A 26,074-nucleotide genomic window follows, 5' to 3' on the forward strand; every position below is an offset into this window, starting at 1 on the left:
TTTTTTTACAGGAAGTTCCGGCTAATTTTTATTGCGAATTTTTCAAGCAATCTTTGAAGGATTTTGTGATATTTTCTGAAAGATTTGTTGAAGGAATCTAAAAACAAATTTGAGGAAGAACCTCAAAAATCATTTGGTGAACTTACTGAAGAAACCGGTGAGATTCTAGAATTTCTTGTAATATATTATTTGGGGGGATTCTCAGTAATTAAAGAAAATTCTAAACAGATTATTGAAGAGCAACTGGATGATGTTTTAAACCTACAATTGGAATTTATATGTAAAAGCACGTAGAGGACTTACCTGGAGAAATGTTCAAAAGATTTTTAAATCATCCCAAGTAACCACTAAAAAATACAACCGTTAAAAATAACAAGCACAGGAACGTCAACAGAAAAATGTTCGATAAATCTTCTGGTAAGATCAGAAATCTTGAAGAAACTTCAGGAAAAATATGTTGAATAATAACTGCTAGTCCCGGGAATAATTTTCCTTGGGAATCCCAGGAGGCTCTCAGTGAAATCTGGCAAATGACTTCTTGGAACAAACGTTTAAAAAATACGGAAATAATCCATGAAGAAATCACTGTGGGAATTCTCAGAAGAATATCTTAAAAGCCCATGAACGAATACCTTAAAAGTTCGTTAGTTATCAAATAGAATAAAAAAACAGATTATATTATTCAGAAACTGACATCTTTTTTCAATATTGCATGATTTTTTTTTTTTTTTTGTATTCGCAAATGCTCCCAAGGGGGAGCTTTATGTAGAAAAACCTTTTTAACATCCATGAGAAAATGAAACCGAATTTGGGAAAAGAAATGCATTTTGCTGATCAGAAGGGTGGAATCATTCTTGACATTAAAAAAAAACTGTTATGTTCTACCAACTTTCACAATGACAATATTAAAATATTTTTATCTCTTCTTTCACAGATTCCAACAATTATCGTCAATGATCATGGTCTAGAAACCTGTTCAATCATTACCTAGACAAAAGTATTCGAGCACATAGAAAAAAGTCAACCAATTTGATTGAGACAAAAAAAAACAACAAAGTGGACGAAAAAAAATGTCGCAGCCTTACATCATCCGGCGCAACAGTCGAAAGAGAAGAAATACCCATACCGCCGTTGCCAAATTCAATGTCTACGTCATTACATAAGAAAACGCGGTTGATTCGTCCGTTCGTCCGTCGTCGGTTCACGGCTTGCCGCTAATTGGCCACGGGCCATGTTTTTGGTCCGCGGAGAGTGATAAAGCGAAAACAACGAACGAACAAACGCATGAAACTGGTGTAACGCAACCGCTGATGGAAAATAAAACGGGGAATCTCCGAGATCTGCTTTCCGAAGAAGGTGGAATAAATTCGCGGGTTACGTGTGTGTGAACCAGATCCAAGTTTTCTTATTTCTTCTCTTTTGCATAAACAACATCGTTGAGTCAACGCCGCGAAAGGTGCGGTTCACCTTGGTGGATCATTTTCAGATTTCATAACTTACGAATCATCTCGCCCCGTATAGTGAAGACACAGCTCAAGGAAAGAAGAAGGGTCCCCATTGTGTAAGGACCACGAATGGCCCAAGTGGACGACCAAAGCGACCTGTGGTGCAGTGCATTAAAATTCATAAGTTCCGAAAATAAAAGTGTTGGTGAAGGTGTGAAAAGTGAATTTGATGCGATCGAAAGTCGCGAGCAAGATCAGTTCGATTGACCATATGATCTCCGGAGAGCTGCGTGCGCACATGTATGAGTGCTGCAGAAGTGATCAACGAAAGGAAAATTCACCACTTCGCGGTGGTGAATAGCGCGGCCAAGCAGCGCAGGAAAATGACGTCACCAGTGGGCGGTTGCGTCCGACGAGTGCCTTACCAACACCGATGGCTTCCGTGGATCGTGTGGATCGGGATCGCACTAGCACCTGTAGCAGGTAAGATCAGGGGATGCTTTAGTTTGCCCCTACGATGTATATGATACATGTACGTTCGTAATCGGCATTATATCCACATATTTCGTAACGCTGAAGGAGGTGGGTATCTTCAAGATGTTACAGGTCATACAAAATTCGGGAAATATTCTTACAAAATACGTTGTGAGGGGGTGGGTGGGTGTTGAAAATGGCAACAAGTTGAGTCACATTTATACTAAAAGTTGGCTAAAAGTTTATTGAAAAGAAAGTTGGGGTCTTTTTCACCCGACATGACCCAGTGATCCACCGGAATAATCGTGGATATTTCCAAAAATTCCAATGATGATTGAAAAACTAGTCATCAAAGATCCGTCCCGAATTGCCAAAATTTGCTGGGCGCATATGGGTTAAAGGAAATCCTAGTGGAGTCCTTTTACAATCCTATTAACAATTACTATTCTTGAAGAAATTTCAAACAAAAAGTTTGAAGAATTCATAGAACATATTTTATTTAAAAAAAAACTTAAAAAATGTCTTGAGTTTTTGTTAGATTTCTTTCAGAATTTCGCAGAAGTGTTTTTAGTGACATTGAAAAATACTCAATAAATCCTTGAAGTTATTGTTTCAAGGATTTATGGGGTAGATAAATTTAAAACCTCTGAATATTTGGAGGAATGCAGGTTGTATGTTCAAAGAAATTACTGTTAGTAAAATAAGTTGTTTGGATATATTCTTCTATAAATTTCTAACGAATTTCGGTGATCTAGAAAAACATTTTTTGACTAGCGTTCCCGTTGTTAACCCGTATAGGCCTGATTGAAAGCAAACATACTAAAACCCTCACCGCTCAGCGAATACTTAATTGGTACAAATATTTTTTGACGATGTACTGGCCCACATATCTAGATTCTAGAAGTGGCCGGAGGAACTCAGGAAAACTCCTGTAGCCGGAGTTATTGCGTTGGGTCACTGGGTCAAGTCGGGTGACAAGGGTTCTGTTCTTCTATGACCCTGGAGGTAGGCAAATTTGAAATCACAGATAATTTCCAGCATATAATTACAATTATTTTTATTATAATTTTAGAATTTGAAAAACAAATCCTAATGATTAATGCAAATTAAAATTATTGCCATTGGAAATAAATAAAAATAACTTGGAAGGTCCCAAAAAATCCCCTCTTTTGCCCGATTCGACCCAGTGACCCACCGCAATAACTCCGGCTACAGGAGTATTCCCGAGTTTCTCCGGCCACTTCTAGAAACTAGATATGTGGGCCAGTATACCGACAAAAAAATATTTGAATCCGTTAAGTATTTGCTGAGCGGTAATGGTTTAAGTATTTTTGCTTTCACTCAGGTCTAGACGGGTTGATTATGGGAAATTCAAAAGGAATGTTTGACAGATTCAGTTAAGAAAACCCTTAAAGCATTCTCGGAGGCTGAAAAATTTCGTATGAATTTCATTAATAATTTACACATAGTTTATTTATTGAAAGAGACACAATGAATGTGTCCAAAACATCGGATGAAAACATAAATTCCGTTTTCTTAAGCATATCAGACTGACAAATTACATTTTTATTGTGACAATAAATGCATTATTTTCATACAATTCTCATTTGACCCTCTATCCCTTTCAACCGTGAGTTTAATCAAATTTTTGAAAGCTGGTTCGATACGGGGCGATTTCAACTTTAACGTTCTTAGTGGGTGCTTTAATTTTTTAGTTTAATTTAAATGTGAAAATTAGTAAAATTTAAGCTCTTTTATCAACGTGACACTTTTTGAATATTAAAGACTATTCATTTAACATTTAACATTTTAAAATTTATTAACTTGATAAGGCTTTTCAACATTCATTTAATTATCAGTATAATCCTAAATATCGAATATATAAAATTAATTGACATTTGGAAGAGATTTGAAAATGTTCATGATAGTATCGAGTTAGAGAGGTAAACTTTGTCCATATCGTAAGCTCGCCTTATAGATTTTAATCAAATAATTGAAAATTGTCTTCAACACTCCTACATGAAGCCTGGCTTATACTGAGAAGTCAGCTTCACCTGTCCTGATATCCAATAAGGGTGACCTTCATAATTTGATTCTGCTCTTCCTTCATTCCGGAAAGACCGGTTCGTCCCTGATGGCATCAATTAATTCGCTTTGTATCAATTTTATCACAGCTAGGAGCAACTTACTGCCGAACGGTTCAAGTGCGTTCAAACTCAAAACCTCCTTTCCATATCTGCTGGAGATCCACTCTTCCCAACAGGCCAACGACCATTTCTCATCGGATCTGATTGATGCCATTAATTGTCAAGTTTAATACTAAACTTGGAATATGAATACCTGCCTGCCTTCAATTTGATCGGAAGCCCCAACGATTATTACCCGTTTGAATATTCATCAGGTCTAAATACTGCCGCAAGTACGTCGCACTTTGGTTGCTGCGCTGACAAATTTACCCCATCTTGACCATAAACAAACGACGACGACCGGGCCATCTAAATGCCAACAACCAACCACAGGCTGGAGGTTTGCTAAAAACTAGTCAAACTGCTTCACCTTGCCCGAACGACCACCCGATTACCGGTTACTGCTTGGGCAAATCTTGGCGGAGGAGACTGGCGAGTTGTATCACACGGTCCGCTAAAGATCCTCATACCAGGGCTGGGAGCGACTGAGTGTCTTAAAATATGAACTTAAGAGACTTCATAATTGAAAAAGAGACCGAACAGGAATCAAAAATAGACCAAAGTGGAACCAAATAGCGACCACATAGGAACCAGAAAAAGGAGTTTATAAAGTTTTTTTTAGAAAATCTGACCAGACCCTTCTATGAGTTGTACATTTTTTTATTGCGACTAGCATGTATTACCCTACTCGTGACGTCACGACAAGTATTACTGCATTTTTTCCTGGAATTTCATTAGAAACTAATTCAGGTATTTCCCAAAAGTTACCTTCAGGTGTCCTCCGAAAATTTCAATATTCCTCCTAAGATTCTTTCACAAAGTTCTCAAAAAAATCTTTAGACTTCCATAAAGAAAGTTTCCATTGATTTTGCTAGGTTTTTCTCATGAATTCAACTAGTAACTTCTCAAACCAGGGATTTCATAGAATTTCCCACAAAATTGTTTGTGAAGATTTTTATCAAGATTTAAATCAAGAATATTTCAAGGATATCTTCAGAATTTATTCCAGAGACTCCTGAAATTCATCTCAAAGTTTCTCCAGAAAATCTTTGAGAAATTTCCCAAGAAAGTACTCAATTAATCAGGAATGTTTGGCCACGATTAATGAGATGTGCTCGGTGAAACGTTTACTGTTCAGCAGAACATCAAGATCCAAACTTATGTAGAAGTTTCTAATGAACTCTTGAAATAATCTCAGTAAGAATTGAAAAAAATAATTGGTCAAAATATACCGTAGGATTTTTCGCAAATATTTAAAAAAAAATCCCGGAATTTGAATAGTATTGATCGGAATAAATGCTGCAGTATTATCTGGTGTAAAACCATGATAAATAGAAATATATTGGGTAAATTGCTAGAAAAATGTTCAAAAGAACTGCAAAAGCAGTTTGTGGACGAAATACTGGAGAAATTCCTAAAAAAAATCTGGTGTAACCTAATGAGGAATCCCTGGACAAATTTATCAAGAAATTCATGGAAAAACTCTAAAAAGATTGCCCGGAATAATCCCTAGAGGAATTTTTAAACAATTCTTGAAACAAACAGTTGATAGATTCATATGGAAATAACTAGAAGAAGAACTGGAAAAATTTGCGTAGGGACTCCTTGAGGAATTGTCGCAGAGTTTCCTGGGAAAATCCCTTAACGAATTTATTCAAAAACTCTGGAATGATCCTTCGAAGATTTTCTTGTAAAATTTGAGAAATCTTTGAAATATGTGCTAGAATAGCTACTGAAGAAATCGATGGAAGAATGTGTGGGAATATCTATGAAGGAAATCCTGGAATGGTATCCGCAAAAAAATCAAAGTACACAAGGCAAGATTATTAGTCACTTTGTTTAACATGCAATCCAAATGGAAATGACCCATAATAGAGGGTAACCAACTAAACCTGGACTAAATTCTGAATACATTTCTGTACAAATTCGTAGAAGCTTTGCTTGGAAATCTCTAGGAATCTCGTTGGAGGAATGGTTGCAGGAGCTCATAAGTGTATTGGGAGACATCTCTGAAGAAATCTTTAGGAGACACCCTTAAGCTTTTGCTGGAGATATCTGAAAGAAATTCCTGGAGAATAATCGCATAAGAGTCTCTGAAGTTTTTTTCTGGAGCCTCTGGAATTGATTCTACCCTATTATCAAGAATCCCATTTCCCCGAATGCACCATTACCCCAAATTCCATCACCCCGAATGCTATTTTCCCGAATTTATAATTATGTTGACATGATGACATTTGATGACATTTAGTAGCAATATTGGAATTCGGGGTAATGTCATTCGGAGTTATGGGTCGATCGGGGACTTGGATTTCGGGGTAATGGTATTCGGGTTAATGGCATTCGGGGTGATGGGGTAGAATCCTGGAATTATGTACCAGGATTCACAGCAAGCAGAAAGAGGAAAATAGACTTTTGAGACCATTTTGGAGAGGGTAGGCTCATGCGTTACGACACATACAAAAAATTGAAAATGTTCAACCAAAAAGCGATACGGGTTGCTACCAGCCCTGTCATACAATCGTTGCGGAAGGAAGGAGCCGGTTCAGCAGCCCAACGAACAACCACTTTCATTTTCCTTTTTGTTTTTGCACAATTTTACCTCTCACCGAATGTTGCTACACTTTCAGGTGCAAGCGAAAATGCATTTAGCAGCTGTTACGCTCGAGTGCAAAATGTCGTCGTAACCTTAGGAGACTGTTTATTTTACCAATTAACATGAACGAGGACTTATGTTTGACTAAGCATGAGTTGAAATATTCAATGGAAAAGTTTATTCACTTTTTTTTCGAGGATGACGTAAATGTTACAGACCCCATAGAGAACGTCATCTCTGTTTTTACATTTTATCACCATAATTGTTTAAATCTGCATTTGTTTCTTTATCTTTCTCAAAATACTTGAATTTTTCAATATGCTTTCAACTCACTTCAGCCGTCAACTTTTACGTAAAACGTTTATTATATAAACTAATATTTTGTTCATTAAAGCACGATCATTTTCGAGAACCGCTATGAATCAGTACACCATTATTCAGTACTTTTGTTGCACTTGGTCTTTTACGGTACGAGATCATTTTTTTGCTTTTCTTCAGTAGTTCGTTAAATTCAAATGTTAGAGAACAGTAAATAACTCGAGTTTTTCTTTCGATATCCAAGCTTGTTTCCCACATCAGACTGCTCACCTAATAGCTAAAAAAAACTTATAAGGCATCAATCACATGCCGTAGAAAGTATTCATCGCGATAGGAATCCATCAACTCTCCATTAGGTATAGTTCAATGAACGCATTGTAACGTACCATATCAGTAACACCATCAACGATGAAGACAATCCGATGGTGATCAAGTTGCACTGTATTGACAATGTGAAAACCTGTAATGGAATGTTACCGGTCCGGTACTTTGGTGATACACTGCAACGTTGATTCCATCTTCTGTGCATTGTATTAGCAAGAAAAAACGTAGCAATACTTCGGCATCTTCTGGCTGAAGTTACAGTTTTATGAAGATTCTTTCATGTCTCATAAATAGGAGAAAATAAATCACGATTGCTGATTCTGTTGCTTGTGAATTTATTATACATTGAATACATCGAATTTAGATGCGTAACCAGAGATTTCTGATTTGTATTTGAAATTAACTTCAAGAAAAATCATAAGCAAAACTCATTATACCTACAGTCAGTGACAAAGTTTTGCAACTAAATGCCGTTTTTCCATACAAAACGTCCAAGTTCGAGACTATTTATCCGAGCTGCTGGGAGTCCTAATTGGCTGAAATTCGAATGACGAACTACAAATAACTTGAAGTTTTGTATGTAGTAAATTCTTCACATTACAGTCATTGGCCAAAGTGTTTTAGAGGGTTGTTCAAAGTAAGTAAGTAACCAAGAGACTATTTAATTTACTTCAAAAACGGTAAGTTATGGGTGATGGATTTGTTCGGCAAAATTGTCCACTTTCAGAAATTACGCCCAATTGCAGCATATGCAGCGAAATTCTTGGAAGAAGTATTCTTGAGATAACTTTTATTAGAGCAATTCTCATATATTTAGTTTTTTTTAGCTCAAAGTACACGTCGCAATTTGTTAAGCTTGTTCTGCGTATTGTTATGTATGTCTTATCTACTAAATGTTGTCTAGCACTCGACTGTAAGGACGTGGCCGGCGCCGATATTGATCCTGTATAAATAGAGGCACTGAATTATGCACACTGATGAAGATTATGGCCAGTCCCAGCCTAGCTTCTAGTTGATTATTTGTGAATCTTCACTGACTTCGGTCGATCACAAAATAGCAACCATTAGTGTAGTCAGTCTAAGCTAAGCTAAAATCTTCAAATCGTTTTGTTCAAACATCAGAGTTGTGTTGAATAACAAATCAAAATCAAGCCATATTATTCCATTGGTACTCAATCACAAAACAAATTGTTTGGTTCCGCTTCTATCCAACTGACAAAAATTCCTACAAATGACAACTTGCACAAAAAAAAAATATATTTTCAATGTGATGTAAACTGAAGTCTACTGTAAAAATAAATCAAATTCGTGTGTTGTCACAGCATCATGTAAATTTAAATGAATATATATTCAATTTTCAACTAAAAATGGTTGAATATTACATGATCGTGTAAATTTTAAGTGAATTCGATTGAAAAATAATGGATTGGTCGTTGAAATTTAGGTTTATTTTGATGCTCCAAATATGTGCATGAAAATAAACTTAAATTTACAACATATTTTTAGCTGTGTGGAGATGCAGGAGGATTCCTCGGCCTCTGACAATGGTTGTCTAACTAGCGTTCCTTTTTTACACCGATAATCGTAGGGATATTTATTATTGTTTGAATGTTTTTTAAATTAAATTTGTTTGAAATTATACCAATAGTCACAGTTTTCTTGTCTAGTCTTGTTCGGTAGAACCTGTAACTGGTGGATCAAATAGCAATAGGATCATAAAATCACTTTTTTATTTGATACAACGATAGAGTATTCTTATGAGGACTTTAGACTTTTAGATTCATTATTATTCTTAAATTAAAAAAAAATGAGATCACGCTTGCTTTGCCAACCAAAAACATACTTACTTGATACTTGATGGGCTACAATCCGCTACGTTGAATCTACGCCGAATGGATAATTCTTCTCCACTGGGCTTCTTTATATACTTGGTACGACTCATGATTCATGCGACGCCTCCAGATGCCATTTTCTTGTTTACCGCCGAGTATTGTTCGCAGCACTTTACGCTCAAAAACTCCAAACGCTTTCCGATCGACCTCTTTTAACGTCCAGGATTCATGGCCGTATAGAGCAACCGGAAGGATAAGAGTCTTATATAGCGCGAATTTTGTTTTCGTCTGCAGGCTACGGGACTTAAGCTGGTTACGGAGCCCGTAAAAAGCCCTATTCGCAGCTGCAAGACGCTTTTTCACCTCGCGGGTAACATCATTACCAGTACCAAGATACACAAATTCTTCCACTACTTCAAATTTTTCACCACCTAGCACCACTTCACTACCAACGTCACGATTGAAACCACGCTGTCTACCAGCGATCATGTACTTAGTTTTGCTGGTGTTGACGGTAAGTCCAATCCTCGCTGTCTCCCTTTGAAAAGGCACGAATGCGTAGAAGAGCTACGGCTCGACGATCAATTCCGATTATATCGATATCGTCCGCATAACCCAGGAGCATATGCGACCGGGTGACGATGGTACCGCTTCTTTGCACGCCCGCTCTCCTTATAGTTCCTTCGAGAGCAATGTTGAACAAAAGGTTCGAAAGCGCATCTCCTTGCTTCAATCCATTTAAGGTTACGAAGGAGGTTGAAGTCTCATCCGCAACCCGCACACTTGATTTCGATCCATCCAACGTTGTACGAATCAGTCTAATCAGTTTCGCCGGAAAACCGTGTTCTACCATTATCTACCATAACTCATTTCTCTTTACTGAATCGTACGCCGCCTTGAAATCAATGAACAGATGATGAGTCTGCAAGTTGTATTCCCGGAACTTATCAAGGATTTGTCGCAAGGTAAACATTTGATCTGTCGTTGATCGGCCCTCACGAAAACCAGCTTGGTATTCGCCGACGAAGGACACCTCCAGCGGTCTCAATCTGTTGAACAGAACACGCGACATTATTTTGTACGCCGAATTGAGGAGCGTTATTCCTCGGTAATTGGCGCACTCCAATCTGTGGCCCTTCTTATACAGAGGGCAGATGAGGCCCTCCAGCCAGCTAGCAGGCAATTCTTCTTCCTCCCATATCCTTAACAGAGTACGGTGCAGTATTTTGTACAGCTGCTCACTACCGTGCTTGAAAAGTTCGGCCGGGAGCTCATCTTTTCCAGCAGCCTTACAGTTCTTCAACTCCTTAATCGCTCTTCTAACCTCATCTAGCGTCGGGGGCTCCACAGCTTGTCCATCGTTGCTGATGATTAATCTGTTCTCAGACGCGCTCGTGTTCTCTCCATTCAACAATTGCTCGAAGTGTTCTTTCCACCTGGCAGCCACCAAGATTTTGTCTGTCAGCAAGTTACCTTCGCGGTCATTGCACATGACGGGAGACGGCGCAGTTTTTCTCCGTACGCCATTGACAGTTTCGTAAAATCTCCGCATATCGTTTTGTTCGATGCTGTTTTGCGCCTCAGTAATGATGTCTTCTGCATACTGCCTTTTCTTTCTGCGGTGAATTCGTTTCTCGGCTGCTCTAGCTTCCTTGTACCGCTCTCTATTCTGCCGGGTACCAGACACTAACATCCGACTTCTGGCAACATTCTTCTCATCCGTCACATTCTGGCACTCCTCATCAAACCAACCGTTTCTGGGTCGTCTCTGAGCAGTACCTATCACCTCTCGCGCTGCTGTGCTCATCGCACCGTGGATAGACTCCCACAGATTGTTGAGGTTTTCGCCTACGTTGTATCCTCTTATCCGCTCATCAAGCTTCCGGCGGTACTCGTCTGCTACACCTTCTGTTGATAAGCGCTGGATATTGAAACGCAACGGTCGCTGTGTTCTTGTGTTCGCCACGGTAGACAACCGTGCACGAATTTTACTAACAATGAGATAGTGATCAGAGTCGATGTTTGGGCCTCTAAAGGTCCTCACATCGATGACATCCAAGAAATGCCGACCGTCCACCAAAACGTGGTCTATTTGGTTGCAGAGCTCGCCATTTGGGTGCATCCAGGTGTGATTTCGGATGTCTTTGCGTGCAAAGTAGGTGCTGCTGATGGCCATCCCTCTAGCTGCAGCAAAAGTTATTAGCCTTAGGCCGTTATCATTGGTGGCGGAGTGAAGGCTCTCCGTACCAATTATAGGGCGGAAAAAATCCTCTCTTCCGACCTGAGCGTTGGCATCCCCGGTAACAACTTTTACGTCATGTTTTGGGCACTTTCCGTAGGTCTTGTCGAGACAATCATAAAACGCATCCTTCGTGTCGTCGGATTTATCGTTTGTCGGCGCATAGATGTTAATCAGACAGTAGTTGAAGAATTTGCCCCGTATCCTCAATACGCAGATTCGTTCATTAATCGGTTTCCACCGCATATGGGACAGTTATGCCTTCATGGACAGTTTAGCTCTAAGTTAATAACCATGGAAGCAGGCTCTTTTCCAGTAGAGACGTAACGCCAGATAGAAAAAAGAGATGAAATTTTAATTTTGATACAAAATATTTTTATCTGACATAAAAAATACACAGAAAACGAAATTCGTTTGGCGTGACAAATACTCATAAATAAATTTATTTTTTTCTGGGTACTTTGTAGCATGAAGTGAATTCGCTTTACAAATGGTCAGGGTTCTGCTAAACTATTGCCAAAACTATTATTTTTTTATATTTAACTTTAAAGTCCACTCACCTGCCAGTAAATCGCGAATGACTCTTTTTAAAATTTTACCGCCCACAAAGGGATCCAATTAGTAAGTCAAAATAGAATATTCAAGAAAATCATCATAAATTTTTCATGTAATTATATTTGATTTTAAATTCAGATGCACTCAGATCACTCTGGCTGAACAAAAATGGAAGAAAATGGTTTTCAGTTCAGTATGGCTGAATGTGTTTCATAATTTCCAGCAATACAAGAACAAATAAAAATATTTTTTTTTTTTTCAAATTTCTTTATTAGTATTATTCCAAACATTACATTCATTTCTTATATCTAGGTGTTCTGTGTTATTTGACAACACTATCATCCTAATTTGGTAAAACAAATTTAAGATTTAATTAACATTCTGTTAACAACATATTACATTTCATTTGCCGTAGCAGTTCAGTTTTTTTTTACAGGTGAGTTGATTTCACCTGCTTATAAGAGAAAAAAAAACGTTTTTAATATACTTAACCTAACTTAACCTAAACATATAACGCATTAATCGTGGCAATAGAAGATTGTAACGATTTTTGCCTGAAATTATAAATTATTTTATTTGACATTTGTTCCAATGTTTCAACATTGGATATTCTATGTAACTCATTGGTACTATACCAGGGAGGAAGCCTCAGAATCATTTTCAAAATTTTATTTTGAATTCTCTGCAGAGCTTTCTTCCTGGTATTACAACAGCTAGTCCATATTGGTACAGCATACAACATGGCTGGCCTGAAAATTTGTTTGAATATCAACAGCTTGTTCTTAAGACAAAGTTTTGATTTTCTATTAATAAGGGGATAGAGACATTTTACATATTTATTACATTTGGCTTGAATGCCCTCAATGTGATTTTTGAAAGTTAAATTTTTATCTAGCATGAGCCCTAGATACTTAACTTCATCTGACCAATTTATTGGAACCCCTCTCATCGTGACAACATGTCTACTTGAAGGTTTCAAATAAAGAGCTTTTGGTTTATGTGGGAATATTATTAGTTGAGTTTTGGAAGCATTAGGAGAAATCTTCCATTTTTGCAAGTATGAAGAAAAAATATCCAAACTTTTTTGCAATCGATTACAGATGACACGCAGGCTTCGACCTTTGGCGGAGAGGCCTGTGTCATCCGCAAACAAAGATTTTTGACATCCCTGAGGTAACTCAGGTAAGTCAGATGTGAAAATATTGTATAATATTGGTCCCAAAATGCTGCCTTGAGGAACACCAGCTCTTACAGGAAGTCTTTCAGATCTGGAGTTCTGATAATTAACCTGAAGTGTACGATTTGACAGATAACTTTGAATTATTCTAACAATGTATGTTGGAAAATTAAAGTTTTTTAATTTTACAATCAAACCTTCATGCCAAACACTGTCGAATGCTTTTTCTATGTCTAGAAGAGCAAGACCAGTAGAATAGCCTTCAGATTTGTTGGAACGGATCAAATTTGTTACACGTAAAAGTTGATGAGTGGTCGAATGTCCATGGCGGAATCCGAACTGTTCATTGGCAAAAATTGAATTTTCGTTGATGTGGGCCATCATTCTGTTCAAAATAACCTTTTCAAAAAGTTTACTGATGGAGGAAAGCAAACTGATTGGACGATAGCTAGAAGCTTCTGCAGGATTTTTGTCTGGTTTTAAAATTGGAACAACCTTAGCATTTTTCCATTTGTCAGGAAAATATGCTAATTGAAAACATTTGTTAAATATATCAACTAGAAATGATAAGCTACTTTCTGGAAGTTTCTTGATGAGGATGTAGAAAATTCCATCATCGCCAGGAGCTTTCATGTTTTTGAATTTTTTAATAATAGTTCTCACTTCTTCCAAATCAGTCTCCCAGGCATTTTCGAAAACGTTCTCTTGATTGAGAATATTTTCGAACTCCTGAGTAACTTCATTTTCAATTGGACTAGTAAGTCCTAAATTAAAATTGTGCGCACTTTCAAACTGCATAGCAAGTTTTTGAGCTTTTTCGCAATTAGTTAGTAATAATTTGTTTTCCTCTTTCAATGCCGGTATAGGCTTCTGAGGTTTTTTCAAGATTTTCGATAATTTCCAAAAGGGCTTAGAGCCAGGGTCCAATTGAGAAATTTTATTTTCAAAATTTTTGTTTCTTAATTGAGCAAAACGCTTTTTGATTTCTTGCTGCAAATCCTGCCATATAATTTTCATAGCAGGATCGCGAGTGCGTTGAAATTGCCTTCTCCTCACGTTTTTAAGACGGATCAAGAGTTTAAGATCATCGTCTATAATCACGGATTCAAATTTTACTTCACATTTTGGAATTGCAATGCTCCGGGCTTCAACAATGGAATTTGTTAAAGTTTCAAGAGCATTGTCAATATCAAGTTTAGTTTCTAAAGAAATGTTAACATCAAGATTGGAGTCAACATACGTTTTATATATATTCCAGTCGGCTCGTAAATAATTGAAAGTGGAGCTGATAGGATTGAGAATCGCTTCTTGGGATATTTGAAATGTAACAGGGACATGATCAGAATCAAAATCAGCATGAGTAATCAGTTGGCTACAAAGATGACTAGAGTCGGTTAAGACCAAATCAATCGTAGATGGATTTCTAGAAGAGGAAAAACATGTGGGGCTATCAGGGTATTGAATTGAGAAATATCCTGAAGAGCACTCATCAAATAAAATTCTGCCGTTGGAATTACTTTGAGAATTATTCCATGACCGATGTTTGGCATTAAAGTCACCAATGACAACAAATTTTGACTTATTGCGAGTCAATTTACGCAAGTCAGTTTGGAGCAAATTAACTTGCTGCCCAGAGCATTGAAAAGGCAAATAGGCAGCTATGAAAGTATATTTACCAAACTGTGTTTCAACAGAAACACCTAAAGTTTCAAAAACTTTAGTTTCAAATGATGAAAACAGTTGATGTTTTATACGCCTATGAATGATGATTGCAACTCCCCCACATGCCCCATCAAGTCGATCATTACGATAAACAAAAAAGTTAGGATCTCTTTTGAGTTTAGATCCAGGTTTTAAATACGTTTCGGTAATAACTGCTATATGCACGTTATTAATCGTAAGAAAATTAAACAGCTCGTCCTCTTTACCATTCAGAGAACGAGCATTCCAATTTAAAATATTTAAATTATTATTTGGATCCATTAGAAAAACGTAATCCAATAACAATTTGATTTGTGAATTTTACACCTACTTGGACTGCTTCAGTCATAGTGGTGGCTTTGAACATTGCATCAATCATTAGATTCAATTGTTCAGTTAGAAAATTAAAGTCAGAGGCAGACATGTCATGTGATTTCCCATTGGAATTTCCGGTAGACGAAGAAGCGGAGTTACCTGTGGCGGTAGGGTTTTTTCCATTTGATTTGAAACAAGTAGAATGGGTACCCATGGTTCGAACAGGGGAGGAGTTCGAATTTCCTGCTACGATATCGGCAAAGGATTTACCGTGGGTAGATACATTCGAAATAGAAAGATTCGAACGGCTACCCGACGGATTAAAATTAGTTTGGGAATGAGCATGATTATGATCTTCTTGATGGGTATGATTCATGATCAAGCGATCGTTAACTGAAAAATGAGCATTGTTCGATACTCTACCAGGCAAATTCCGGAAACGACCGTTATCGTAACGGATATTATCTTTCATCTGCCTGGCACGAGCCTCAATGACCTTTTTGCGTGAAGGACAATTCCAAAAATTGGACTTATGGTTAGCCCCGCAATTACAACATATGAATTTGGTGGTATCTTCCTTCACTGGACAGACGTCCTTGGCGTGAGAAGAACCTCCGCAAATCATGCATTTAGCATCCATGCGACAATTTTTTGTACCATGACCCCACTTTTGGCACCGATGGCACTGAGTGGGGTTCTGGTAATTTCCTCCAGGTTTCTGGAAATGTTCCCATGTCACACGGACATCAAACAAAAGTTTTGCTTTTTCTAAAGCTTTAATATTATTTAGTTCTTTTTTGTTAAAGTGAACTAAATAAAATTCTTGAGAAAGCCCTTTCCGAACAATGCCAGATTGGGTTCTCTTTTTCATAATGATTACTTGGACTGGGGAAAATCCAAGTAAATCATTTATTCCATTTTTGATCTCTTCAGGTGATTTATAGTCACTTGAGAGACCTTTCAAGACAACTTTGAACAAACGTTCAGTTTTGTCGTCATAAGTAAAAAATTTGTGCTTCTTCTCTTCAAGATGTTTGAGAAGAAGTTCACGATCTTTAAGAGTTTCCGGCAAAACGCGACAGTCTCCTTTCTTTGCGATTTGGAAGGAAACCTTGATTCCCCTAATGGAGTTCAAGATCTCCTGCCTAAATCCCCCAAATTCGGAACAACTGACCACGATAGGCGGCACTCTTTGCTTCCTCACTTGAATCAAAGAGCCTGGGCTAGAGGCTGCTTCGATTTGGTGTTCGGAAAATTTGTCTAGAGCATCGAACTGATTGCTCATTTCGATACAATTATTCATTTCACCCTTGGAAGAAAGTTCGCATTCCGGGGAAACGTCCTTTCTTCCATTCTTGCCACGTGTAGTGACAGTTTTAAAACCCACTTTTTTGGAAGGAAGTAGTGAATTCAGAGATTCACCCTTCCTTTTGTTTGTTGTTGATACCATGTTTAATTAATAAACGAAAGAAGACGTGACCTTCGAAAGGTTTTTTCCCAAGACGGTGTCCAAGAAGGATTACCACCGCTAGCTTTCGCCAACGGGTCCAACGAAAAATCGAAGGCACGGGTCCAAACAAGGATCGTAAAGGGATCAATAGTAGAAAAAATAGTACTGAAAAGTACTGTTTTAGTAGCACTGAAAAGTACCGTTTTTAATTTTAGCACTGAAAAGTACTGTTTTTGTAGCACTGAAAAGTACTGTTTTATTGCTTTAGGTAGTTTTTAAGAAAACTTCCAAGAGCAGAGAGAATTCGTGTACGCACAGCACGAAGGTACAATGCGCACTGAATGAAAATAAATGGTTCGTATTATCATTATGCATGTTGAAATGCATGTAACGAATGTTTATTCACTGCGAATGAAAAGGGTTTGTTCTTCACCACAGAACTGGTCCACAATGTAATGTTGGGGACCTATGTGAACAATAAATTGGTACAAGACATCCTAAACGTATTCTATCTGTCTCTTTTTTGGTGGATTATCTATTTGAACAGAAATTATGTTAAATCAAGGCCCTCATGCGTTAAAAGATTCAAAAGAAACAACAATTATATAGTTAAAAATGTGATGATCGAAGAAAACCATGAGTTTGTTTACTGAAACAAATGAAACAAAATAACATCAATACAGATCTTCTGAAATCACGAAATTTGTGAAAATCGTGATTATTGCTGTCGACATTAAATTCGTGAAATAGTCAATGGAAAAATCATCGGAATGATAATTTGAGCAAATGCCTGAGTTGTTTTTAGTTCCAATTCCTGGAAAAAATCATTAAAAAAGTGCTTATAGTAAAATCTGGAGTTATGTCATAAGGAATCTACAAATTCATTTTATATTATATAAAAAAAGTATTTCCAGAGGCTGTCTGATCTTCTTTTCTTGGTTCCTATTTGGTATATTGTTGGTTTGTTTTTCATGTATGTGGTTTCTAAAGTTCTTATACTTAGACATGTAGTCGCTACCACTGGGGGAGATCCCGCAGTACCGGACAGCACTCAATACCGGACAAAGTAAAAAAACTGAGAAATTATGGTCCAATCATGATGGTGTATTAGAGGAAACGAAAGCTATTATGGAGAGTAATGTTTGCGTAGAATAATACAGCTTCGAAATATGCACGCCTTTTTGAAAAAGTAGAGATGTTTGGAAATCGTTAAAAATTTAGCGGATCGCCTTAAATTTGAGCCTAATAAGTAATCATTTTAAATATGGAAATATAACTTGGATCACGCAAACAAGCTTGAATTTAATTATAATTTGCAATTATGAATGCATTCTGTACCATATATAAACAAAATGTGATCAAACTACAATTTTGGTCAAGCACCTCTTGTCCCCCATCTTCGGACAGCTTGATTTGTTATATGATATCTTTGTAACTTTTGCCCCAGTGTCTCAAAATATATTCATTTTTCATGGATTCCGTCGATCATTATATCAAACTGCAATAAAAATAAGACGAATGAACATTCAGTACAACTCGAAATATGTGTTATTTTTTATCATATATAAGAGATATTTTTGATGGACATCTTGCGAACTAAGTAAAACTCAATTAAAACTATCGTAAATGCATATAATTGGCTATGACATACTAGTCCTGGAGTAAAAACATTCGATGAAGTACAAATTTACAGAAATCGTGTGATTACCAGATTCTGTTCGGTATTGGAAACCACCTCTTCTGATTATTCAATTTGGTACTAGAATACATTATAAAAATGTAATGTCAAAACTCATATTTATAGTTTTCAAATTTATTTTTGTAATCTACAAAAATAATAAAATTTATCGTAATTGGAATGGATAGCAAGATCACATTAAACAAAATTTTTTTTTAATTAAGAATTTAGTGGCTTAAGTGTCCGGTACTGGGGGATTTCCCCCTACTAGTCGAAAGGATGGAGCTATGACGAACCATTTGATTGTTACGGTTATTTGCCCACATTTATCGTTGAAGCATCTACCCTGGAATACGCTTAAACCTTTTTTAAGGTCATAATTATTGATTGATCGTTAATTTCCAAGTTAATTTTCTCGACGTTGTTAATCCATTATGCATACCTAATTTTTAAACATCATTGAAACACAAACTATCCTTTACAAGCAAAAGGCCAACGACTTTCGAATAATTGATTCACCGTCAGTCCAGAATCCGTCTCAGTGTCGACGGTTTCCGATGCCCACAGGCTCCAGTTTACACAGTGGTAGAAAGCATCGGGAAAACAAGTTTACCTTGGGGCGGCAGCATTTCCCAATCCCTGCCCTCGGTTGCGACCGTTTCGTCATAAGCACCACCGACTCGAACAAAATTGCACGTGGCAAATCGCGCGTGTATGTGTCATTGGCCGGCGGCCAACTAAGCGGCCAAACGGAGAAATTACGCTTTTTTTCTCACGTCACTCTCTGCCTGCTGCTTGGCGAGCTGGACCACGTTGTTATATAGCGAGTGCTCTGACATTCGTCGTAACACAATCGGAATGATTAATGATTCTCCGTCGAATCACTTTCGATATTCATTATAGATTTTTTGCACTTTTCATCACCGCGATCAGTGGACGAGCAGTGCGATGCTCTCACCTCACTTGATCCCACGGTGAGCGATGACGCGGATAGGTGATGATGATTGACGCATAGAGGGGAAATTGTTTCATGATGGCTCATTAAGAATTTGCAACGTTTTCCCGAATTATCAGTTGCATTTTACAATGAAGAGGCTTTACTACAAGTGAATTTTATATTTTGATAGTTTTCCAACTATTGTGCCCAATACATTAAGCTTGTCATTAGTGTTAATTTAGTATTCTGATCCAAAACGGTATTTTTTTCAAATTCTTCCTAAAACATTGTAAAGTCGTCCCCTTAATGCTACAACTAGATAACTCGAAAATCAAAATTTTGAGATGTGCAACTTTGAAAGTATGACCGTTTAACAAGGTGATGGTTAATCGCAGTGATTATGATTTAAAAATAATCTTGAACTTGTGTATTTTGAATCACACGCTTAAGACCTGTGGATATTTTGCAGATCTAATTAAGAAAAATGTTTTGACATATTGAAGTCAAAAATTTCAAATTTCGAGTTATCTAGTTGTAGCATCAAGGGGACGAAGTGATCATTCCGTTCAACATACAGAACCAACACCAGCGGATTTTAGCATGTAATGTAAGCGAACGGCTATGTAAAATAAACTATTGTGTCGATGGTGCTGCTCTATTTTCTTTGAAACTTTGTTCAGCCACACCGCATAAAAATCCTGTTTTTGTATAAAGAAAAGATATTAACATGCGCTAAACGCTCGCCATCGCTTTCTGCATAATATGTCGATGGATCCTTGCAGGAGCCGTACTGAAATAACAAATCCAGAAAATGACGTTTCTACAACCAAGTCTTTTTGATCAGTGTGTGAATAAGATGTTTTGAGTTTTTTGCTCTCAATTCAATAGTTTGGAATGACCGAGAAGTAGCACGCCTAATCGCCAATCGAATGACACGAGTTAAAATCCCAACTAATATTTTTTTACGTTGCTCGTAACAGACAGTGATAAAAATCAATCAGCTTTCAGCTTATGTGACTATTTTTGAACTATAGTGCAGAAGTAGTATTGGCTATCACTTCACTAATACTCAGTTTTTACACAGAAATAAACTAGTAGAAGCATTAACCTAAGAATGCTAATGTCGCTACTGTTCGTGTTACCAACATCTAGTTTGCCACGCGCTGACAGCTTGAGTGCCGGCCCTCAAAGTGTCAAATAAATTTTAAAATCATCCACTACAACATGGCATCGAACAAACAATGAAAAGATACAGTTAAAAGTGATAATAAACTAATTCACTTTTGTGAGAACAGCGCCATTAGCGTTCTACTACTAATATTTCTATTAATAAACTGTATCCAAGTCATACTCAGATACCCTTTTTACAAAAAACAAATTCCAAAGATTTTCTTCAATGATATAAGTTGAATATTTTTTTCAAGGATTTCTTTCGTTTAAACAATATCAGTAAATATTTCAGTACTTTATCTCTCTTTATCTTAGAATTCCGTTGATGATAAAAAAATACTAAAAATCTGAATAATTGCTCGAAATATTTCCGAATATTAATTAGTCCAGGAGCTATTCTAGGAATATCTTCCAGTAAATTTGCTAGGAATTTCTATGGGATGTCCTGAAAGTTTCCTTGCGACAAACCATGTACTTCTTTATAATTCCATATGATCCATCAATCACATACCATCTCGAACTCACTTTGAACGCGGACCTCCAAACGCCAAGGCTCTTTAGAGGCCTCTTTTAGACGTAATGTCCAAACTGGAATAGAGCCTGCAACTCAGATTGATGTTTTATCAGCATTTCTACACAACTGTAATATTGAGCGCTTTGCACCTTATTAGACTACTGTGCAGAAAATATTTGCACACCTCACACACACCTCACACACACACACTTTACATTACAGTTTGACGGCTGCTCCGATACTAACTTTTTTCATCTTTGTTTTGATTTGGTGCGAACGATAAGCGGAACATAATTGACTTATCAACCGGTGAACTAAATTCACTCGGTTCAAGAATGCAAACTGAATATTGCCAGAAACACCGCCGGAAGAATGCTACAGTACCCAGAGAATTTATACCTCTAGATGACGAATTCAGTTCGTTCCTCAATCCTCAACGTGGAGTACTTGGGTGAATCGATAGACAACGACGAAGGTCAAGTTGCTGAGGGTATATTTCTTATCGCTGAAAATGACATTTTTGACACCCACCCAAACCCATTTGCAATACTTTTTGTATGGATATTCTCCTAAAACTGAATGGACACCCACCAACCCCCTTTAGCGTTATGAAATTTGTTGATGGACCTCTGAAAGTTCTTCCGCTAGTCGGAATACTTAATCGCCAATCGATTACTTCCTGAATCTGGCAACGGGAAATGAATCTGATTTCGAAAACGACAATAAAGCTCATTGGGGAGTTTCTCAAGCTTCCCGATGATCTTTACGATTGCTGGCTATTAATTGCCGTTCGCGATTTTAAAGACCATTCGTTGGGAGATGAAGTATGTTGATGGGATGTAGCTGACAATACGGTGGATTTTTCTTTAACACCGATACTGATTGCTTTCAAATAAACATAACGATGAAAGAGCTTCGATGCAATCTATTTGACTGCTTTGAATGGGGCTCTGCACAAAAATCATTCTCTCGCTTTCACTCTGCTATGAAATCAGTAAACAACAAGGCCAGTAAACGTCAAAACGCTATACAAAATCAAAACATTGCAGAGCCCCATTGTTTTGAAACGTTATTAACAGCTTTCAAAGCATACGCCTGCTGATGTTAGTGAGTGTGTAAATTGTATCTAGCACATGAACAATTTCATTAGAATGTAAAAATTCGTGCAATGGTCAATAACTTAATTAACTCAAACTGCCGTGAATCGCAAGTCAGTCCCATCTGCATTTTCGTCAAAATTGAGTTGAGTTCAGTTTTCAACACATGTTCCAATGCTCTTTCAGCTGCACTAATGAGATAATATGAATTGTTCAGAAAAAATAAGAAAAAACAGCAAGTCAAATTGTCCCATAATGAAAAGTAACCGCATATCAGTCCCACTACAGATTTCTGCACCATGTTACATAAAATAGAACCGTTGTTTGGTCATGTTTTTACTTTTCTCGTAAAGATATCGTTGTGACGAGCAAGTTGTGCAAGTTTCATTCAGATTTGAACATGCCCCAATCCTCTGGAATTTTTTGAACATTCGTATGGAAATCGAGTTTGGAAACTTCACAGCCCATTTTCTCAATGCCTACTAATTACAGATGGGACTGACTAGCGATTCAGGGCAGCAAAGATCCTGGAATCGAGCCCAGGTTTTGATTTCTAGTCGCGAACCTTACCACTAAGGAAAACACTGACAATCAAATAATAACAAAATGCACATTTCTCTATTCCAGATTCACAAGATCTGAACACCCCGCCTGTGATACTGGTCGACCGCAACTGGCGAATACGAGAGAACACCACCGTCAACACACTCATTACCCAGGTCCGGGCGGAAGATAGCGACAACGATGAGCTGGAGTTCGGCTTGGATCCTCTGGGTCCCGGTCAACTGCAGCCGTTCGTGATCGACTCGAACACCGGATACGTCTACCTCAATGAAAGCATTGAAGGAAAGGTGAGATCATTTCATTTTCTCTATTATGTATTTGATGCCACATTTATTACATTTTCAGGCCGGACAAAACTTCTTCGTGTACGTGACCGTAACTGATGGTTTGGTCACATCCAAAAACGAGGTCTACGTCAACATTCTAAGTCAAAATGCCACCGGTCTCTACAAGAGCCGAGGGCCTCAATTTACCCCCAACATCAACAACATTCGAAAAATATTGCCACCAGGATTCAACCTGCCTCCTGGATTCAGCTCCATTCCCCAAGCTCCACCACCGCCACCACCGGTCCATCCAAGACCAACTCAACCACTGGTTATCAATCAACCTCCCGTCGAGCAGCCTGAATCTACAACCAGACAAACCAAAACCTACCCGGACAGGCCGGTGGTATCCGGTACAGAAACACCAGTACTGGCCACAACGAACAGTACCATCACCAAACTCACTCCGTTGTCTACGACTAGCTCGGCAACTCCCGTGTCTACTCCAGCAACCACTTCAGCCGAAACGACCCCGGTCCGTACGAAACCGGGCACCGCTGGAGAACCACATCCGCTGGCCTCGTTCGTGCCGATCATCGTTTCGGTGGCAGCCATCTTCCTGACTGCTGGTCTCATCGCGGTATGCGTCTTCCGGAAGTATTTGTGCGCCATCAGCAAGACGCTCAAGAAGAAGAAGAAAATCGATAAAGCCAAAAACTCAAACCAAAGCAATCTCAGTAGCAATATGGCCTCGAGCACAACGGCCGAAGACAGCCGGAACTCGATCGGCATGAACCACTGGAGCGGACCGATGGCGTTCAGCAACCGGTACACGTCCCCATGGGATCGGGACCAAAATCCGCACATGCAGGTTAGTATAGAGCGTAGAACACAATATTTCATTCAATTCGAAAACGCTACAGTCTATGCGATTTGCGTTTCGCGCAGAAAATGCTCTATAGGTAACGAGTGATTTCAACGAACTAATAAGTGACGAACCTTACTTTCAGGTGACATCGCAACTATCGACGGCCAGTTCAAACAACTCGGGAATGAACGGCGGACCGAAAGATCGGTGGGAGTTCCCCCGGCATCGGCTCAAAGTGTTCAACATTCTCGGAGAAGGCGCCTTCGGGCAGGTTTGGCGCTGCGAAGCAACCGACATTGATGGTAAGGATGGCGTCTCGATAACGGCCGTCAAGACGCTGAAGGAGAACGCCAGCGATGCCGAACGAAACGATCTGCTGTCGGAGCTTCAGGTGCTGAAGTCTCTCGAGCCGCATATCAACGTGGTCCGGCTGCTCGGATGTTGCACCGAGAAGGACCCCATCTTCGTGATACTCGAATACGTCAACATGGGCAAACTGCAGACGTTCCTGAGGAACTCCCGGGTGGAAAAGTACGTTTAATCGGGTAATAATAAGTTGAGTTTCAGAGTTTTCTTTTCTGTTTCAGACACTACGGAAACACTCATGGAAAGTCGAAAATTCTAACGTCAGGAGATCTGACATCCTTCATGTATCAAGTCGCTAGAGGAATGGACTTCCTAACTTCACGAGGGGTGAGATAGACTGGCGTCTAATAATTTAGAGTGTTACTAAATTGGAACTAAATTTCCCCAGATCATCCATCGAGACTTGGCCGCGCGGAACATTCTCATCACGGATGATCACACCTGCAAGGTGGCTGACTTCGGTTTTGCCCGTGACATCATCACCTCCAAGGTGTACGAACGGAAGAGCGAAGGCCGCCTACCCATTCGATGGATGGCAACCGAGTCCCTGTACGACAACATCTTCACCGTCAAATCGGACATCTGGAGCTTCGGTATCCTGATGTGGGAGATTGTAACACTGGGATCGACGCCCTACCCGGGCATAGCAGCTGCCGACGTGATGCGGAAGGTACGCGATGGCTACCGGCTGGAGAAGCCGGAACACTGCCGGCGTGAGCTGTACAACATTATGTTCTACTGCTGGGCCAAGGACCCGAACGAGAGACCTGATTTCCCCGAGGTGGTGTCCATGCTCGACCGACTGCTCCAGACGGAGACCGATTACATCGAGCTGGAACGGTTCCCCGATCATAACTACTATAATATGCTCAACATGAGCGGGGAAAAGCTGTAAAGTGCCGCGAAGCGCGTCTGATTGTAAATAGGCTTAAAATTGTGATAAGTTGTCTTGTCTTAATGCCAAGTATTTATGAAACCCCTAGCTATGGCACATGCTGTAAATGTAATGTTCTCGAACAACTGTAAATACGTACGATAATAAAGCTTTCGAACAAATTGTCTTAATAACCTTTGTGTTCAACCATTTTTTGGACATGGATGATAAAACACCTTGAAGCAAGGGTGGTACTGGCGGCTCTTTATCGCTACCCCAATGTGTAGCTGGTTCTAAAATGTAAACAACCATACAAAATTACGACCACAATGGTGAAGGCGTAATCAATTTTGTCGGAAACATCCATTTTGGGAATTAAGCAGAATTTTTTGATTAAATTTCCAACAGCGCACTGTAGTAGCACGTAGCAAATAATTGCTAGCAAACAATATCCTTCAAGCGCATTTATTACCTGTTTCTTGCAAATAATATTTTTTACTATTCCGCGTTAAGCCTTAAAACTGGTTCTGGACTTTGGTTGGCGTCTTTTCAATTGTACTCCCATTTGACAGCCACCCTCCACCCTTGCCTTGAAGCCCGACCGCTACCGTAACTTTGAAACAAATCACAAAAAATCGTTCTTGGGATAATAAGGCTGCAAAACCAAACTCCTCATTTACAAAAAAATCACGTTGAAACACGGGAGCACTTCCACAGCTATCAACTAGGAGCATTCTGTACCAAAGTTGTCATTTTTTTTACTTGCATGGCAGGCATGGTGATACTTTATGCCCAAGAAAGTATAAGACATTTCGATCAGGTACTTAAAGATGTCAAGGAAATTCTTATTACGACCGAGAATCGAGTCCAAACACTATCAACATGGCTATAAATCCGCGGAGTTTAACACTAAGCTGATGTAGGCCCTTTGAACATCGCAATCGCGACAGGCAATGACAGTACAAGAGTCATCCATAAACCACGTGGCCTTGTTTTGGTCTAGCAAAAGGTCATTGTAAACCTTGAGGATGACGGGAGGTTTGAAGATTACTTGGCTTTCAAGTTTTATGATTTATGGAATTCGAAAACCAACATCATTCGTCATATACATCGATAACCTAGGAGAAGGAG

At 38.7% G+C, this 26,074-nt stretch overlaps 1 protein-coding gene across 4 annotated transcripts in view; it reads left to right on the top strand.

Annotated features, from left to right (window-relative positions):
* LOC5566872 (tyrosine kinase receptor Cad96Ca) overlaps window positions 1–25,137 on the top strand; it is a 64,394-nt gene extending 39,257 nt beyond the window's left edge. Inside the window, exons 2-8 of one of the 4 annotated variants that reach the window (XM_021849666.1) lie at window positions 935–1,456; window positions 1,522–1,928; window positions 22,633–22,856; window positions 22,915–23,706; window positions 23,846–24,234; window positions 24,291–24,396; window positions 24,458–25,091. In XM_021849666.1, the coding sequence (XP_021705358.1) occupies window positions 1,748–1,928; window positions 22,633–22,856; window positions 22,915–23,706; window positions 23,846–24,234; window positions 24,291–24,396; window positions 24,458–24,964 (2,199 nt within the window). In that variant the 5' untranslated portion in view covers window positions 935–1,456; window positions 1,522–1,747 and the 3' untranslated portion in view covers window positions 24,965–25,091. Of the gene's footprint in view, window positions 1–934; window positions 1,929–22,632; window positions 22,857–22,914; window positions 23,707–23,845; window positions 24,235–24,290; window positions 24,397–24,457 lie in introns of all 4 variants that reach the window. The other 3 variants (XM_021849665.1, XM_021849669.1, XM_021849668.1) reach the window with 3 other exon arrangements.
* Window positions 25,138–26,074: the final 937 nt, after the last annotated feature.

Source organism: Aedes aegypti, chromosome 3, assembly GCF_002204515.2.
Source record: "Aedes aegypti strain LVP_AGWG chromosome 3, AaegL5.0 Primary Assembly, whole genome shotgun sequence".
Taxonomy (NCBI): Eukaryota; Metazoa; Arthropoda; class Insecta; order Diptera; family Culicidae; genus Aedes; species Aedes aegypti.